The following is an 18107-nucleotide window of genomic DNA, read 5'->3' as shown; positions in this document are numbered from 1 at the left end:
ACTTCGTGATTCGTTTCTCGCCGTTAAGTTTTTGATCTTTTTATGTAGATTAAAAGTGTCACGCTTCTGTTCTAGGGATTCTATTTCTATGCATTGATCTTGTAGCCATGATTCTTTTGCTTCCTTAATCTTTTTCTTAATAATTTTATTTATTTCTTTGTACCTTTTCTCATTCTTATTTTTGTGTTTTCTTCGTTTTTCCATTAGCTCTGATATTTCTTGTCTCATCCATGGCTGTTTCTTTATATTGTTTTCTGGTTTAAGTTTATTATCTACCACTGAATTACAGATATTTTTAATTTTATTCCACATATCATCCACACTTATGTTTTCTTGATTATTATCTGAGATTACCATGCTGTTACTTTATTGTTGATCTCCTCTTTGACTTCTTCTCTTGTGGTTTTATCTTTCAAATTCTGGATGTCCGGACGTTTTTGTGCTTTTCTTTTATGGACTTTTTTCATGTGGCGTTTGAAACGTCCTAGTAAAAGATTATAGTCTGATGGAACATCTGCTTCCGGATATGTTTTTGCGGATTTTACGGAATTCTAAAATCGTTTGTTGATGATGATGTAGTCGATCTGATTTCTAATCATTTTTTTGGACAGTCAGCTGGAGATTTCCAGGTGTAGAGCCTTCGAGGTGGTAATTGGAAAAAGGTGTTCATTATTGCACTGTCCGTTTCCTGGCAGAACTGAACAAGGCTGTCTCCTCTATCATTTCGCGTTCCTAGTGTCCCACAGTATTGCCAACACCTCCTTTCCCTACTTTGGCATTGAAATCTCCTAGCAGGATATTCACTTTTTGTTTTTTGGTATGTTGTAGAGATTCTTTCAATTGTTCATAGAATATTTCTATCTCCTGCTCTGAGCTTTGCGAAGTTAAAGCATATGCTTAAATAATGTTCACGTTAACTAGTTTAGCATTAATTTTGAGTACTGCAACTTTATCTAATATTCCTATAAAACTAAGTACACATTTGTTTACTTCTTTATTTACTATTATAGCCACTCCGTTTTTGTTTCTTGTTGTAGTATCTCCACAGTAGTATATTGTGTGGTTTTCTATTTCGGACTAGCCTAAATTGGGCCATCTAACTTCACTGCATCCAAGTATGTCAATGCTGAGTCTTCACATTTCTTTAATTACATTATTCACTTTTCCGGCCTGGAATAAACTTAGTAAATTCCATGTACCAATCTTCTTATCATGCTTACATCTAAATATTTGTGGCAACTGGGGGATACTTAGCACCCTCTCTCTACTTAAGTAGTACCTGGGACTAAGGGCCGTTTCTATATTGACTTGATCCATTGTGATTATACTAGGGAAAGTTAATTGGGGTGGTTTCCCGTTGCCTTCCCCAATGATTTTTCTTTCGTGTAAGGTTTACTTTGGGAATGGATATGTGAGAGGATTTATTTGTTTTTGGTAGGGATCCCATACCGGGATCGTACAAGAGTATCTACCCGCTACCACCTCTACTTTAATAAATTCATGAATTCTATTAGTGATCACCTGTAATAGTAAATTTTAGAATTATATCTTATAAGCATATAATTTTTAATTGATTAACGTTTCGTTATCTTTGTTTCCAAATATAAGCACAATTGTATTGGTTTTTCAGTGATCCAGTATTTTTTAATGTAATAAATAATATTTTTTTACCTGTAAGACAATTTTCGCCGTATTTAGTAGATCCACATATTTCCATTAATTCTCATAATTTTACTGGATAGATCAAGTATTACATGGCAAGTAACCTTAGTTACTAGGTATTTCATTGATGTATTAATTCTTAATAAAATCAATATAATATGCAATCTAATTTCAAATTGAATAATAACTTAATCCTATTAATAAGGCAATCAAAATTATTACATCAATACTAACAATTATATCCAGCGATATTCATAGATCTAAATTTAATAGCCAAATGGACGTAACAATACGATTACCTTTCGAAAATAATAAAAGGTATATTTATTTTACTTCTCCTTTAAGGTCCATCTTCGTACAAAACAGCAAAAGAGAGAAAATCATTAAGGATATTCCTATTTGCAAGAATGCGGAGCTATACAAATGATTATTGCGATGTTAAGCCCTTCTTTTAGACTACAACGCTGAATGTTTTTACCCCTTGTTGACCTTTTTTCATTTATTTATCCTTGCATAAGCTATCCAAATAAGCTGTCCAAATAAAGCGGGTAAAACTGTTAAAAAAGTAATCTAAACTATATAATAACAAAAACTCTGGAGTAGAAAACTCAAAATTATAAAATTGTAATTGACAAACACAGAAGAAGCTTTATTACGAGTATAACAGATACTGCATACACCGAATATAAACTGATACCGAAAAGATATAACTATAACATTACTTTCAAGGTTACAAAATTAAATTACCTATCTAGAAGCTTTAGAAATCTTATTAAGCCTCTTTTTCCTCATTGCTTGAGCCCTTGTCAGGGCGTGGTGACACTCTAAATATTGTTAGCTTGCTATCTTCATTGGATGTGATCCAGTGTCAGATGAACTGCTATAGTTAAGGATTTTGCTACCAGATTCTTCATTACGTCTGCTCCTCGTGTTGAAAGTCTTTCTCTCGATCTGCGGCCGTCTTATTTTTACTTTTGCAACCAATAGTTCTATGGTCTTCCTTCTTCTGGGTGGCTGAAGTAATTAGGGAATAATGGGTATATTTATTTAATAGCCTGTCTTTTATACTAAGCTCTTCCAGAATTGACAGGTTGGTCTTGTGTTGTGTCCAGACCAGGCGTAGAATTTTTCTGTAGATCCACACTTTAAAGGCTTCCTTCTTACTTCTATCGATTTTTATAAGAGTCCATGTTTTAGCTGCGTATATAACAATGAGAACAATAAGGACATTGACCAACCTAAGCTTAGTGTTCCTTGTTATTGTTCAGTCTTTCTATATTTTAATTAATTTAGCTGTCGCGGTTCGGTTCATTGTTATTATACGCTTGATTTTTGAAAATCAATCGCCATTGTTGGTTATAAGAAAGTCCAAGTATTAAATATATCTAGTTTTTTGAAACACGCTACTTTGTATGTACCGTAGACTATTATTTGCCCTGTGCACGATCACTATTTTTGTTTTTCCGGTGTTGATCTCAAGTCCGAATTCTTTGCTTATCTGACTTAGCCGTTCGGTGATGGTAGTCATTTCAACTTTTTTCACTGCTAGTACAAGTGTATCATCTGTGTATTGTAGGTTACTGTTTTTTCTGTCGCTTATAGTGATTCCTACATCCCATTCGTCTAGCTCTTTTCTCATTACATATTCAGCATAAGTGTTGTATATAATGGTGAGAGTACGCAGCTGTATCTAGCGTGTTTTAAAGGCATTTGAATATTTATTCCGTTTATTTTAACTGAGTTTTTATCATACAGATTTCTTGTTAGGTTAACTACGCAATTAGGTACTACCATATTTCTCATTACACTTTAGAGGTGATTACTGAATCGAAAGCCTTTGTGTAATCTTCGAAATAGAGCTGCATTCATATATTGTGTTCCTTCGCTTTTTCTGTTATCTGTCTGGTACTAAGCCTAGAGTGCTTCTTATTTATGTTATCTTGACCGTTTCACAAACAATAGTATTGACTTAAATAAGTCTTTGATTTTAAAACCTGTCATTTCCGTTAGTTAATGTTATCATTATCATTCTGGCGTTACAACCCTACTAGTCTCCTCAAAAATTTCTCTTTAGTCGTTACTATCCATCGTCTTCCTCTACCAAGCATGTATTCCCATATTTCTCGCGTCTTCTATCCTATTTATTGATTCTATCTTATCAAGGAACCTTGTTTTGAGTATTTTTATTCTTCTCTGACCAACGAGTTTACCAAGAAGTATTTTTCTAGCTGAGTCATTTTGTTCCATCCGCATTACATGCCCTATTCACCTCTTATCTTAATATGTTTTACGATATCTGGTTCCTGGAATATTCTATAAAGTTCGAAGTTCGAGTCTTTTTCACACTCCATTGACATTCACAGCTCCATAGATTCGTACATTTCTTTCGAAACATCCTAACATGTTAGTTGATTTTTTTAAATGATATTTTTTGACTTTCTTTTTAAATGTGTTGATTCCATATGGATGATTAAATTAGATTAAATATGGATGACAATTAAATGGATGTTTTAGACTCAAAAAACTCAATTATAGTTCCTATTTTTTACACAGATTAAAACACGAACCCCCCACTTGTCATAAACAATACCAAATCCACCCTGTTATAGACCGAAGATACAGCACTACTTTCATCTTAAACCTTGACGGGGCGTGGAGGAGGCGATCTGTGTTCAACAATGCCTAAGTTCAATTAAATAAATAAGAAAAATGGTGCAATAAATCGAGAGTTACTCCCAATTCTTCAAATACATAAGCTATCTTTTTTAGATATCCAGGAACCCCTCTATATGAAGCGGATGGCAACTAGATGATGCTCTACAGAGAAAGACTTCCTTTCAGAAACTCGGTGTTTTGTCCTAGCAATCAATTTCAGAAGAATCACAATTGGGACGCTCACATAAAATACATCCTAGAATTGGTAAGAAGGAAAGCTAATCTCCTTGAAGCTCTGTCTGATAAATTCAACAGCACTCAACACAAAACTCTCCTGTATACATGTAAGACAAACATAAGGCCAATAATTGAGTACAGGGCGGTTCTCTACGCAACCCTCAACCACCGCCAAATTAACGTGACGGCAACTGAACAAAAAATTATAGAAGCAATCATGGAAAAAACGTGCAGAATATCCATCAGCAATAAACCACGAACCCGCCAACATCCCCACAATGGAAAGCAGAATCCTCTCTCTCTCTGCAAAAAGTACGTCGAACGGCACAAAAGAAAGCTCGAATACCAAAGCAAAAGAGCTCCTAAAAACTACATTTTATCGCCTATGGCACCTACTCACCAGGCTTCCCAAAAGAAAGTTCCATTCTTAGATGCAAAACTTCTTAACTTGGCTGGAAACGACCTTGCTGATGAGTATTTTGACACTCTAGAAGCAACGTCACTAAGATATCGCAGATATTAATAAGCTGCATGCCGAAAATGTTTCCACAATATAGCTAGTAACATGCGAAGGTACCTCTTTACTCCTCAACAAAATGCGAAAAGTTTTTACCTAGGCTTCTTAGCAATTCACTTGTCTTCTCAAAACTTTAATATAATAAACATATTTTCCATCTTTATAACCGACGTTGCTTCTTTTTCCAACAAGGATTTATAACGTTCACAATTTGATGCGACCGCACTTGGAAATATTACACTTACATATAAATATATTTTTGTAGTACCCTTTACCAGTTGGACAACTTAAGTCAGGCAAAGACAAAAAAAAAACAATTTTTTGTGGTAATATGAGCTTCAAACAGTATTTATAATTTCTAGTTATCATTAAAAGTCTTACTGAACTCTCCTCAAAGAAAATCTATAATAGTATGAGTAAATTTATAGGTACATTAATGTTCATAACGAATGTGGTTGCCTTGCGGTGCCGTTTTCATAACTTTCTTTTTATGTAGTCGCAATCTTTCAGATATCTTTTACTAATATACTTAACTAACTTTTATCAGGTTTCTTTTTGCCATCATCTTAATGTTGAATTGAAGTTTATTATTTTTTTTCTCTCGATTTACCCATTATGTGTATATGTTTTTACAATATGAGGTGTTTCTGGTGTATATCGTTAATAAAATATCATTATCGTTTCCCTTAATATCATTCTTTTGGTGTCTTAATGTTTAATTCTTTCTAGTTTACATTTGTAGTGATATGATAAAAGTCCATTTTGGTTGTCTATATATTTTTATTTGTTGTTAATTTTTGTTTTAAATTTTAAATAGTGAGTTCAAATTGGGATAAATTGAATCAGTGAGATGAGAAACCAGTTTTTTTAATTTATTTTTTACTGACTTATAGTGTTACATTTGACAATTTTAATTCTCAGGCATGTCGCTTTCCTAGCTATTTGGTTAGCAATGAGGTAACCCTTATTTCTATTGTGTTCTTTAACCCACCTTAGAATGATGTTATTCCCATCCGAAACTTGTTAGTGACTCGTAATACTCCATTACTAACCCTAATAAAATACGTGGTCATCTCTTTTGCGGCTACGAAGATACCACCCAGTTCTGTCTATTTTACGCTGACATTTTTGTCCATACCCCAGTTAACTCTATGATGTCTTGTTTCGATTTTGTAGGGTTTGTAGCAGGGATAGCGTATCCAATTCTTCCCGACAGAAACGACTCAATCGTCCCATTCCTACATCAAGATTTGTACCCGATGGGTGCAGCATTGTCACCAGCGCCACCTATTTGACATATATGGTGCAGAAGAATAATGCCAATAAGCAACTCCATTGCAGCATTTGGTGTCGTTTTCATGGCACCTGCTATATCTAGGCAAGCCATTAACTGAATATATGGTTTATTTTGTTGATCGCTGTTGCTTTCAGCACTTTTGGCACCCAAGCAATAGCTCCGTAAGTTAGCAGTGGCCAATGACAATAGTGTAGATTAGAATTCTTGGGGGTATTAAGCCCACCTTTCTTTCTTTTTCTGGTAAAGAGAAATATCTCTGTTGTCGTAAGATTTATAGATATTGAGTGTTCCTTGCACCATGTTTCTATTAGTCGGAGAGCAACTTGTAATCTCTCACATAGTGTGTTCTCAAACTTACCGCTTTGGAGGACAGCAATTTCATCCGCATAGGCTATTGTGCAGAACCCGTTACTGCTGAATTGGTCAACGAGGGTGTCTAGAACTATGTGAGTACGTGATTAAGAAGAGTGGTGATAGCACCTCTTCCTGTGGACAGCGTCTCGTAACCATGCCTCTCTGTATTCTATGTTCAAGAACGCTAATCCTGAAGCTGTGAAGGTAAAGTAGGAATTTTACCTAAAACAGTTCAAAGAAAATTTCAACTACCAGTTTGGTAGACTTCAGGTAGGTACATGCATCAAATGTCAAAATATTTCTATACAAGTAAAGAGCAACAGCTTAGGTGATGCAGCTTAATGAGTTGCAGTTTCTGAACTTCTTTTTTAAGTGCCGTCTCCCGATCGGAGGTTGGATATCATCATCATTATCTTTACTCTATCTACTGCTGCCCTGAAGAGTTCTATAGAACTGCATTTAAACCAGTCCCTTAAATTTTTCAACCATGTCACTCTCCTTCCTATACTCCTTCCTCCTCTTATCTTTCCCTGTATTATCAGCCTTAGCAGTTCATATCGCTGTCCCCTCATTACGTGTCCCAGATATTGTAACTTTCTTATTTTTATTGTGTTTATTATTTCGCATTCTTTGCCCATTTCTCGCAATACTTCCGTGTTAGTTTTCTTCTGTGTCCATGCTATTCTAAGCATCCTCCTGTAACACCACATTTCAAAGGACTGTAACTTATTTATGTGTTCTTGCCTTAATGTCCAGCTTTCAAGTCCATATTGCAGTATCGAAAACACATAGCATCTCAGTGCTCTTAATCTCAGTTGTAATCTAAGGTATTTGTGGCTAAGAATTGTTTTTATTTTTACAAACGCATTTCTTACTATTTCTATCCTCGCTCTTATTTCGGTTGTTTGATCATTATTGTCTGAAATTCAGGTTCCTAGGAATTTGTATTTATCAACCCTTTCTATCGGTACATTTCCCAAATGTATGTTTGTTGGTATGTTTGTTTTCTTTGTTATTATCATATATTTGGTTTTTTTTATATTTATTTTTAGTCCATATTTTTCACAGAAACTGTTTGTTTTGTTTAGCAGTAATTGGAGTTATTCAGCAGAGCTTGCCATAATTACGGTGCCATCTGCATATCTTATGTTGTTAATAGATCTTCCGTTAATTATTATTTCTTCACTTTGAGATAGTAATGCTTCTTCAAAAATGGCGTCACTATATACATTAAATAGTAATGGGGACATAATACATCCCTGCCCAACTCCTCTCCTGATTTCAATTTCTGAACTGGGTTCGTTATCTATTACGATTTGTGCTGAACTAATGGTGCACAAAAGACGTTAAAAAAGTTGCGTTCAAAGATATCTGTAATTACTGATTTATGTAAGACAAATGAAGACTGTGTAGGCTTACGTTTTGATTTGAAAAAAGCATCAAATTATGTCTGTTTGATGCTTCTAATATATATAGAAGACCTTGTATTCAAAGAAAGCAGCAACTGATTCTGTTCAATGATTCTAATGTATGTATTTAAAATCTATTAAAATGTTTTACTTATTTAGTGATGGCTGCCCTGGCTAGAAAAGTTACCACAGAATAGTAAGATTTTTACTTGCACTGACAGAAATTGACCGCTTTGACAGAAGTGAGCATTTCTATTAAATAAGTTCACTCATGCTTACCTAAAGATGCAGAACTTAATATTATTACAAGTAAAATTAAACAATACGACAGGATTGTCACACTAGACTACTATTGTAACATTTTTTTAATTAATATATTAAATTAATTTTAATTCCTTTTACCCATGTGGATGATACGTTGATGGTCGTGTTTACGATCAGAAATTTTTATTGGGAAACTACCGAAATATGACTGAAGAATCTACCTAAGTATTTATTTAAAGACGACGGTCTGGCGAATCCTTAGTTAATCCTTTTCCGGGTTCTTTGTCATAAATGCGGTAATTGTCGTCGAACGCCCGTTGTAATGTTTTTCGGGAAAAACCTAATCTAGGAGGTTTGATATTTCATCATGTTTGTAGGTAGAAGGATACCGTTATGTTCAATGTTAATCAGAACTTTTTACCTTCTTAGAAATAGATACAGGCTGGCCTATCATTTTTGAAGGGGAGATACCCTCACCTTTTCTTGGAGAGTTTGGTAAAAATTGGAGAGGAACCAAGCACTTACCGGTGGGCCTTCGTCGAGTTAAGACGCTTAACTCACATTATCGTATCTGCTACCTTACCGTCTCTGTGCATTTTCTTTATAAGTGTGTATACACTTGTTTATTAGAGTTTTTTTCTCTTACACTATATTAGATTAAGTATAGTTGTAAAGCACCTTTAAGGGTAATTAAATTCAGTGTTTAATACCAGTATAGTATTAACTTTAGTAACTTAAAGCAGCAGTCGTCAGGAATTATTGTAAGTTAACATAATCTTAATATCTCCACCTATCTGGGCAAGTAACATGATATGGCATCATATCATCTTCCATTATCTGGACGTATCTCAAATTCATACATGTCTTCAAATGTAGTTGAGAGTAGCTACTGAATTTTGCAGTCAATTAAAGAACATTCTATATTTTTTTTGTTACGAACCAAATAATCGACTTAACCAAGTGCGGTTTGGTTAAATTTTTATGTTTTCACTTCAGTAACTTTTTTGTATTTTTGTAAACTTAGATTTTATTAATTTTTGCTATCTTTTGTGTTTGTTATAATTTGTATTCAATTTCTTTTTGCTGTAATATCTCGAGATACGCCAAAACTTTATTTGCGCATGAGTGTATTGTATATCTTTGTAAAGGTATTTTCTAATTATATTTCTGCTTATTTTTATATGTATACCTACCACTATTTCATAGTTGTTTTTGTATTTTTATTACTTGTGTTGCATTCAGCAGCGTCATAATTTTGTTGTTGAATATAGTGTTATTGTTTTATGTATGTATTTTATTTGTCGACTCCTAACAAAGTTCCCTGATATAACCATAACTCTGAATATTTGCTTTTTACCTTTAAATATAACTATACCTTTGACCAGTAGAAAAATCAGGCTGATTAAGTTTCGTAGGTAAGTAAGTGTAATACCTTATATATTTATTTTTTGTTATGTAGAGTGTTAACCAAATTTATTTAATAATTAACAGTTGATATCTTTTCTTGGGTTTGATCTCTGAACCTATATTATATTTGGTCTCAGAACCAAAATATCTTTCTTTATTTCTTTTCTTTTCTAAGGTTTCTTAATTTTCTCCTTAAACCCCAAAAAATTAAGTGGCGCCCTGTTCCCTATCTTATCTTATCTTTGGTAATTTTACCCATCTATCTTTTTGTTTATTTCTGTATCTTTTTCTAATATCTCCTATCGTATCTTTACTTATTTCGTCCGTTGGACCCATTCCAGGTTCCAAAAGCTAGTTTCGAACCCACGACTCGCTCTCCACCAACCATCTGGCTGCCGTCCGCAGTGTCTCCATTGGTGACCTTTCTAGCACCATCCAAAAAAGGTTTCCGAGGTTACACTATAATATCATTTTTGCTACTAAAAGTATAATGTTTGTTGTCAAAATGATCCAAACTGAAAACATACATTTTTGACTCATGGTCGCTTATGAAAAATGTGTTTCAATATAACAAAAAGTAGCATTCATGTTGAACCAATACATGTAATTCTTATATGACAAAAATTCAAAATAATTCGTTTCTGCACATGTCTGCAGCGTCAGTAAATATGACATAATTAAAGGGACATATCCCCGTTATTTTAAAACCTTCAATTGCATTCGTTATAATAGCAGCTTTAAAGTATGTAGGAGCAAATACTAAAGCAATTTAGTAAACCGTAATTATCCGCTCTGAATGGTACGTCAGCCATTTTCCACATTCGTTGGAATAAAACTTTTTTAGCGGGCTAAAAAATGCGATATTGTTATATTGTCGACAAAAATTAATTTCTGCAATGGAACAATTTAAAGTGTGAGTATCCATTATCAATAGGACTGGTTGTTCCTTTGTCAACTTATCGTGATCTCTAAAATGTGTAGCATAATTAACAAACAGGTCCTGATTGATGAAACTACTGTCGGGAACCATTGCAACTGATGATGGTGGAGCTCCATCCAAAAGTTCTGTCTTCATTCTTTTACGTGGATATATAAATGCGGGAGGAATATATTGTCCACTAGCACTCATTGTGCATACAACAGTAACATTGGTTCCCCATTCTGTGCTAGATATTTTATTGACACACCTTTTTCCTTTTGTAGAGAAAACTTTAGGAGGCCTGTTTGGGACAATGGAAAATCCCGATTCATCCATATTGTATATTGCATGTGGTGGGAATTTATATGTATTCATTAACTTTGAGAGATTTTCATAAAACCGCTTACACTGTGGTTCATTAAACCCAATAGCCCTGGTGACGCTAGTAGCGGTGAGTTGGCTCAAACTAACATCTTTGTGTCGTTTCAAAAATCATTTATTTATTAATTTATTTATTTCAGCGAACTCAAATGCTAGACTTCTTAGAACTCTAGAAGTTAACCCATAAAACATGTTGTCTATTGTTTTTATATAGTTGCACAACTCTTCTTCTATTTCTGCTGTTAAAGTAATGTCGTATCTTCCCAGCTTTGTAGCTAAAGTTGTTCTTTTTAGCCTTTTTATTAACGTACTTTTCACCATTCCTATAGATTTTGCCACGCTTCTCTTACTTTCTCCATTTTCCCTTTTTCTTGCTGCCTCTATAACTACCGGTGAGCATAAAGCACGCTGATAAGTTCGTTTTCTGCCAGACATGCTTAAACAAAAAAAAAAATACGATTAATCCGTTATAAAAAACAACCTGGTTTATAAGAGTGCGCGCGTACTCTTACAATATTAATGACTGCGCACTCTTAGAAAACAAGCATGTTTTAACAAATGCTAGTGCTGCCTCCATCTTGGTGCAAAATTGTAAACAACAGTATGATACATACGATTATTCAAAGTTTAATGCAAGTATGGTATAACTTGCAACATAGAAAGAACTTCGGAGTGTGGGACATCCTCGAAAGAGGTAAAGTGACAACCTAAGCACATAGGAAGTAGGTGTATGCAAATAAAAAATACATCATGACTTAAATTAAAACTTAAAAAAAAGAAGAACACAAAGAAGTTATATGGAATTGATAGTAGGCGTTGAGGATTGAGTAGGCGTTTTGAAGACACGCCATTACATTCTTAATAAAAAACAACAAATAAATAAAAGAAAATGGACAACAGGCTTAAATAGTTAAATCTAATTATAACAATTTCAAAAAGTAAAATCCCATCTCATAACATGTTGAACACAGGGTTGATATAGGGCATTTATTGTTAAATAATTTACAATTGGCAACGTTGTGCATTGAATTGATTACAAGACCTCGTACACTTGGTGTCGTAATTCAAATACCTGCATTTTATTAGATGTCATTAAATTTTCGTTCTTCTATGTATAATATTGTTAAAAGATGGCAACAGTGTCTCAAATATCCATTTAGGAATCTCGGCAACAAAACATCGAAGGTAAACTCGGAACTTCCAACGAAACTTCCGGAAACGCCGACAAACTTATCGACTGAATCTAGACGGCATTTTTCGATCGAACTGTTAGCAATTATGTTTTTTTCGAATACGAAAACAATGAAATAATGGACTTGGGGATAATGGTTTCGGAAAAGAATTTTATCAAGTGGGTTAATTGCCTCAGGTTATATTTAGACTGTAGAATCCAATTAAATTCTATTATTATTTAAATAAATTGAATATTACTTTATTTTAAATTAAGCTAACGCCTATGATTACAATTTTCACTACTAGCACATTAACATATACATGGTTTTCCATTAAGGTCATCGAAGCAGATGGAATATTTATTAATCTATTAAATTTCTTCTTTATTTATTATGCTAAATACCTAAAGTTAAAGATAAATTAAACTGTCAATTATAAAATAATATCTGTGCTATTTTGAACTTATGTTTGTCCTCCATTTTTTAAAAGATTTTTCTGTTACATACACTTTTATATCTTTTTACAAAACTGACTTAGTTCTGGTTTTTCTTACTTAAAACTGAACGTTTTGTATTATTATCCATATGGTTCATGAGCTAAGCTATTTCTTTTACTTTCATCTTAATAAGCTGCATATGCAAATTTTTTGTCTCTATGGATGTTTGCTTATTTTAATTAATTTTTAGATGAACTGATGTGTAAGAATTAATACACGAAACGTCTTTAAAGTAGTCTAGTCTAGTCTTTAAAGCCCAAATCGAGCATTAAACACCTCCAAACTATGCCTCCAACCTTGCCGGTCCCGCGCCGATCTTCTCCAGGTTCTCACGTCTAGCAAATTTTACGTGTGCCTCAGCCACTTCACCCTCCCTTCATTTCTCTTGGTCTTGCGTCCTACATTTAATTATCTATTGCTCTTTTTGTCAATCTTTCGATCTTTATATTAACTACATGACGAACTCATCAAAGTCTCTGAATTTAAATGAATTCTGAGATTGGTGCCGCTTTGAACAGTTGGTAGAGTTTATGGTTGTACCTGGATCTACATACTCCGGTTTCCTTAACACGTCCAAAATTCTTCCTTAGTGTTGTCCTCAATGTTGAGAAAGACCACTAGTAAATGATTTATGTCTTCTGCAGTCCATTAAGCCTGTTCTATGTCTTGAATATATTACGATGTGATTAATCTGACTCTTGTTCTTTCATCAGGAGAAGTCCAGATTACCTGGTGTCTATTTAAGGATCAAAATAGATGCTAGCGAGTGTCATGTTTGACAGTCGTTATTTATTGTCGCTAATGAAATTATGTAGGCTATGCCCTTACATAGTGGAAATGAAAACTTGCTCTAGTCCTGTTCTTGCATTCATGTCACCCAACACAATCTTAGTGTCATTTCTGGAACATCTTCTATAGGCTAGCTCCAGGTTTTCGAAGAACCGTTCTTTTATTTCTTCTGGTTTGTCATTAGTCGGGGCATTAGTCTAAACCATCTACTTTGTACGTGTTCACTATATCTAGTAAAGATGTGAGTAGCGTAGCTCGATACAGAGTTCCGGTATTCCTTGTTCTAATCTCAATGCCATTGTTCGTTTGCAGACTTGTCGTCGTAAGTTCCGTAAAGCTAATAGTTCCTGAGATTCCGTAACATATGCCTTTTTAGAGAAATAGGTTGTTGACTTTTAACTCAACCTCCAACCTGGAGGGCCAGGTACTCTTCTGCTAGGGTTGCCATCTCTTAGTCTGTTGTAGTTTGCGGGTGGCATTTTCAGCCGGTCCTAGGACCAGTTATAGGACACGAGTATAGAACTAGCAACTAAATACAAAAACTTAGCGCAAATTAAATAACTGTATAAATAAAACGGTGAAAATAAAAAGAAGAACGATGTGTTGAGCAACATTTAGTAAACTCTCCTATTAACTTGCATTAGGGTAGATAACCCAAATTATAAGAAGTAGAATAAATTATTATCCAATTATTCCTGTTTGTTTGTATTAATTTGCTTTATAGGATTTAATTTTCTGCAATTAGTTGAAAACGGGTAGATATAGAATACCGTCACAGAAGACGATAAAATTTTTCCTCCTAATTTTTCAAGTAAACGCTAAAATTATTCCTAGCGATTAATTTCTGGGTTGTGATTTTATCCGCTTCGAATTCTAATCGAGTTGTTTTCCAATAACAAATCTTTCGACCGTCTCGCGTCTCCATCTCGATAATGTCTCTCAATCAACTTAAAAATTCGATTATTCCCGTTGTTTCTGCCGAATCGGCGATTATCCGTTAATAAAGTCAATTACTTCCGTAATCGGGGGCATTTGACTTCGATTTAGTTCGCGAGACTTTATATATGGCTCTATTAAAACGAGTTAAAGTCCTTGATGGACCTTTTTTAATTTCGTAGTGTGGGGGATTCATTTGCTCATTCAAATTACAAAAAGTATCTTTAATTAAAATAGTATCACATGAATATACATTGATTCAATAAATTTAAGCATTTTGTTCCCCTATTTACTCTAAAAAACCAATAGATGTGTAAATAGTTATTTTACTAATGGAAATTATTCCAATATTAGATGTACTTTTACGTTCTATAAACGCTAGTTTATTATTCACGAAATAATACTTTTTTTCTTCATTAAGTGCCTTCCCCTTAATTAAGGTTAGCCACTACAATTGCAAACTCTTCTATATCTTTAATTGTTCTTATTAGCTGTTCAAAATTTAAGATTGTCCAGTGTCGAATGTGTCTTAGCCACGACAGTCTTTTTCTTCCTAGTCGTCTCTTTCCCTTGATCTTTCCTTTCACCATAAGTGAGCATATCGGTATTTATTATTTCTCAGTATATGGCCTAGGTATGACGTTTTTCTAACTTTCACTGTATTGAAAAGTTGTCGTTCTTTGCCTGGTTTATGCAGCACTTCTTCGTTTGAGATATGCGATGTCCATGAAATTTTGATGATTCTTCGGTGGATCCACATTTCAACGGCCTTTAATTTATGTACGGTGGATGTTTTAAGGGTCCATGTTTCAACTGCATAGAGAAGAGTCGACCAGATGTTGCATTTTGATAAACGTAGTCGAGTTTTGAGTTTTATTAGAGAATCACATAGCAGTTTTTAAAATTTTTCGAAAGATATTCTGGCCTGTTCTATTTTCGATCTTATTTCTAGATCAAGAGTTAAGCTGCTATCGATCCAATATCCCAGGTCTTGTTGACCTTTTCTAGAATGTGTAAGTTTATTGGTACATCACTTTGGCTTATGTTAATTTTTATACCAAATTGCTCACAGATCGAGTTGGCCATGTCGATGAGTCATTGTAGACCCAAGTCGGAATTAGCCATCAACACACGTATCATCGACTCCATTCATGGAATCTTCCAGTGCCTCTTTAAATAGAAACTCGAAATAAAGCAGGGTTGACAAAACACATCCTTATCTATCTGCTCTCCTAATTTCTACTTCTGAGATCGTGGAACGTTCGATCCAAACTCTGGCGTTGGTTCCAGACGTTTCAGAAGTTTTTTTTGGCAGAGAAAGTAACGTTATTGGAAATTTTGGATGGCGATAGAAATGAAAGGGGAGACTATTTCGCAGATTTTTGCAAAACATACAATCTATATAATGAATACATTTTTCAAACTACACAAATGGAGATTATATACGTAGAAATATCCAGCAGATACCTTTCGTAATATCGTAAGCAATCAAATTTACTACATAACCATCAGTGAGAGCTACAAAAATGCAGTAAAATCTTTAAAAACTTTTTTCGATGCTGGTGTTCCATCTGACCACAGTTTGTTGTAGCAGAATTAAAATTAAAGCTGAAACGGATAATATAGCGAACTTCAAACAAACTGGATATGGATTTTATTAGAAACAACAGCCAAGTTATTTTAAACAATTTAGAGAGCAATTTTGAGAATAACGAACAACAATAATTCATAGAGGGTCATTGGAACCAAATAAAAACGATTATAAACAGCTCAACTCCAAACTTAAAAGATAACAATCACAAAAGCAACAGTGAATGAACGTTGATATTTTGAATTTAAACGAGATGAGGACTAAAATATGAGCTATAAAAGAAACATACTTTGAAAATAAACGTTAGAAAATTGAAGAGTTGAAATAGGGAAAACATGATGTTTTAATAAGTATAATATGTATAAAAAAATAAAAGCACGGGAAAGTAATGGGTCAATACAAAAAACAAACAAATAACGTCGTTGATAGAGACGGCAAACTGATTATCACTGATTTAGATAAAATAGACAGATGGGAAGAATACTTTGAGGAACTATTTATTGATGAAAGGCCCGATCTTGAAATTAAAAAAATGGTGACAGGACCTAACATAACTATGGACAAAATTGAAGGAGCAATAGCATTAGCAAAGACCAGAAAAGCATCGTGGCCGGATGAAATACCGAGTAAAATACTAAAGCTTTTCGAACTTTCAGGTAAAAAATCTCTCCTTCATCTTTTTATTAAAATTTATGAAACTGGCTATATACCAACAAATTGGTTGCTGTCGACTTTTGTGACGATACCTAAATAGAAAAACAACTTTTTAGTGACATGCAGTTTGGGTTCCGCAATAATCTTGGAATCAGAGAAGCATTATTGAGTATTCAGGTTATGATACAGAAATGCAAAGATGACGGTCATCCAGTTTATCTGTGTTTTATTGACTTTGCAGAAACAACACAGAGTGAAACATAGATACACACCATATCTGTGTTTTGGCCATAGCGTCTTGTACCATATTAAACTGTCTTATTGAAGGCATAACAAATTACTGTAGTTAAAATTTATCTGCTTAAATAGAAAAATTCAACCATTTGCGCGATCAACAGATCAGATTCGTCACGCCATATATCTTCAATAGAGTTGGTCCTAATAAAAGTTTTAGTAAAAAACTTTTTTAAATAATATAATTCAAAGTATAACGTTTTTTTTTTCAAAAAATTTCCGAGTAGAAAGTTTCTGTATGTCGACGGTGTCACGACAGAAAGGCATAAGCGACATTGACAGTTTTTTTCAGGAGACACAAAAAACGTTTAAAATCGCTTAATATTTCTTTTTTTACATTTTTTTGGCATTTTATTGTTATCGAACTGATGCATTTTGACTTACCATATGTTAGTTATAAAACAATTATTATAAACATGAGATATTTAAGATTTTGGTGCTTACGCCTTTAATGTTAGGTTCTGTGGTGTTTAAGCCTTTTTGAAAGGCGGTTACCATATTTGGATAAAAGTATTTTGATAAAAAAATGTCGCTCAGGAACTTGTACGCCTTTTAATTTTACGGAATTATAACAAAAATGGAGAATAAATCTTTTCATTTTAAAGCATAACAATTAAGTAAAAATAATACAAATTAAACAATACACAATAATATATTTTTGAGTTTCTTACAGTTATATTGGTGTAAAAAAATACAAAAATAAAGTTAACATAATTATCACGTTATATTAAGTAAAAAACAACAAAAACTATTAAAACGTACCATTTTTTCCATATTGATAACTAAGTAAGTTGTATAGTTGTTATAAAACTAATAGAAATAAAATACAAATCAAAATTAGATAACAGACAATAACATTTATCAATAACAAAACAAACTAATAGAAACGAAGGACTGATATAACAGAAAATTGAACCAGTTGATGAGCTAGAACTAATGCTGTCAATTTCAGTTTCATTTTTAAAAAATACTGTCATGGATGATAAATCTGATTCGGAGTTTAAAGAATCATTTTGTTGTATAAAATCATTACAACCTATCTTATCATCAACTAATGAACTATATACTATTG

General features: G+C 33.5%; 1 protein-coding gene across 1 annotated transcript; it reads left to right on the top strand.

Annotated features, from left to right (window-relative positions):
- Window positions 1-16475: 16475 nt before the first annotated feature.
- Window positions 16476-16841, top strand: LOC140433655 (uncharacterized). Its single transcript, XM_072521635.1, has one exon. It carries the CDS (start codon window positions 16476-16478, stop codon window positions 16839-16841), a length of 366 nt encoding a protein of 121 aa, XP_072377736.1.
- The last annotated feature ends 1266 nt before the right edge of the window (window positions 16842-18107 follow it).

The sequence above is a fragment of the Diabrotica undecimpunctata genome, chromosome 2 (genome assembly GCF_040954645.1).
Source record: "Diabrotica undecimpunctata isolate CICGRU chromosome 2, icDiaUnde3, whole genome shotgun sequence".
Classification (NCBI taxonomy): Eukaryota; Metazoa; Arthropoda; class Insecta; order Coleoptera; family Chrysomelidae; genus Diabrotica; species Diabrotica undecimpunctata.
Note: the sequence above shows the minus strand (reverse complement) of the source record. Positions and strands in the feature narration are given on the sequence as shown.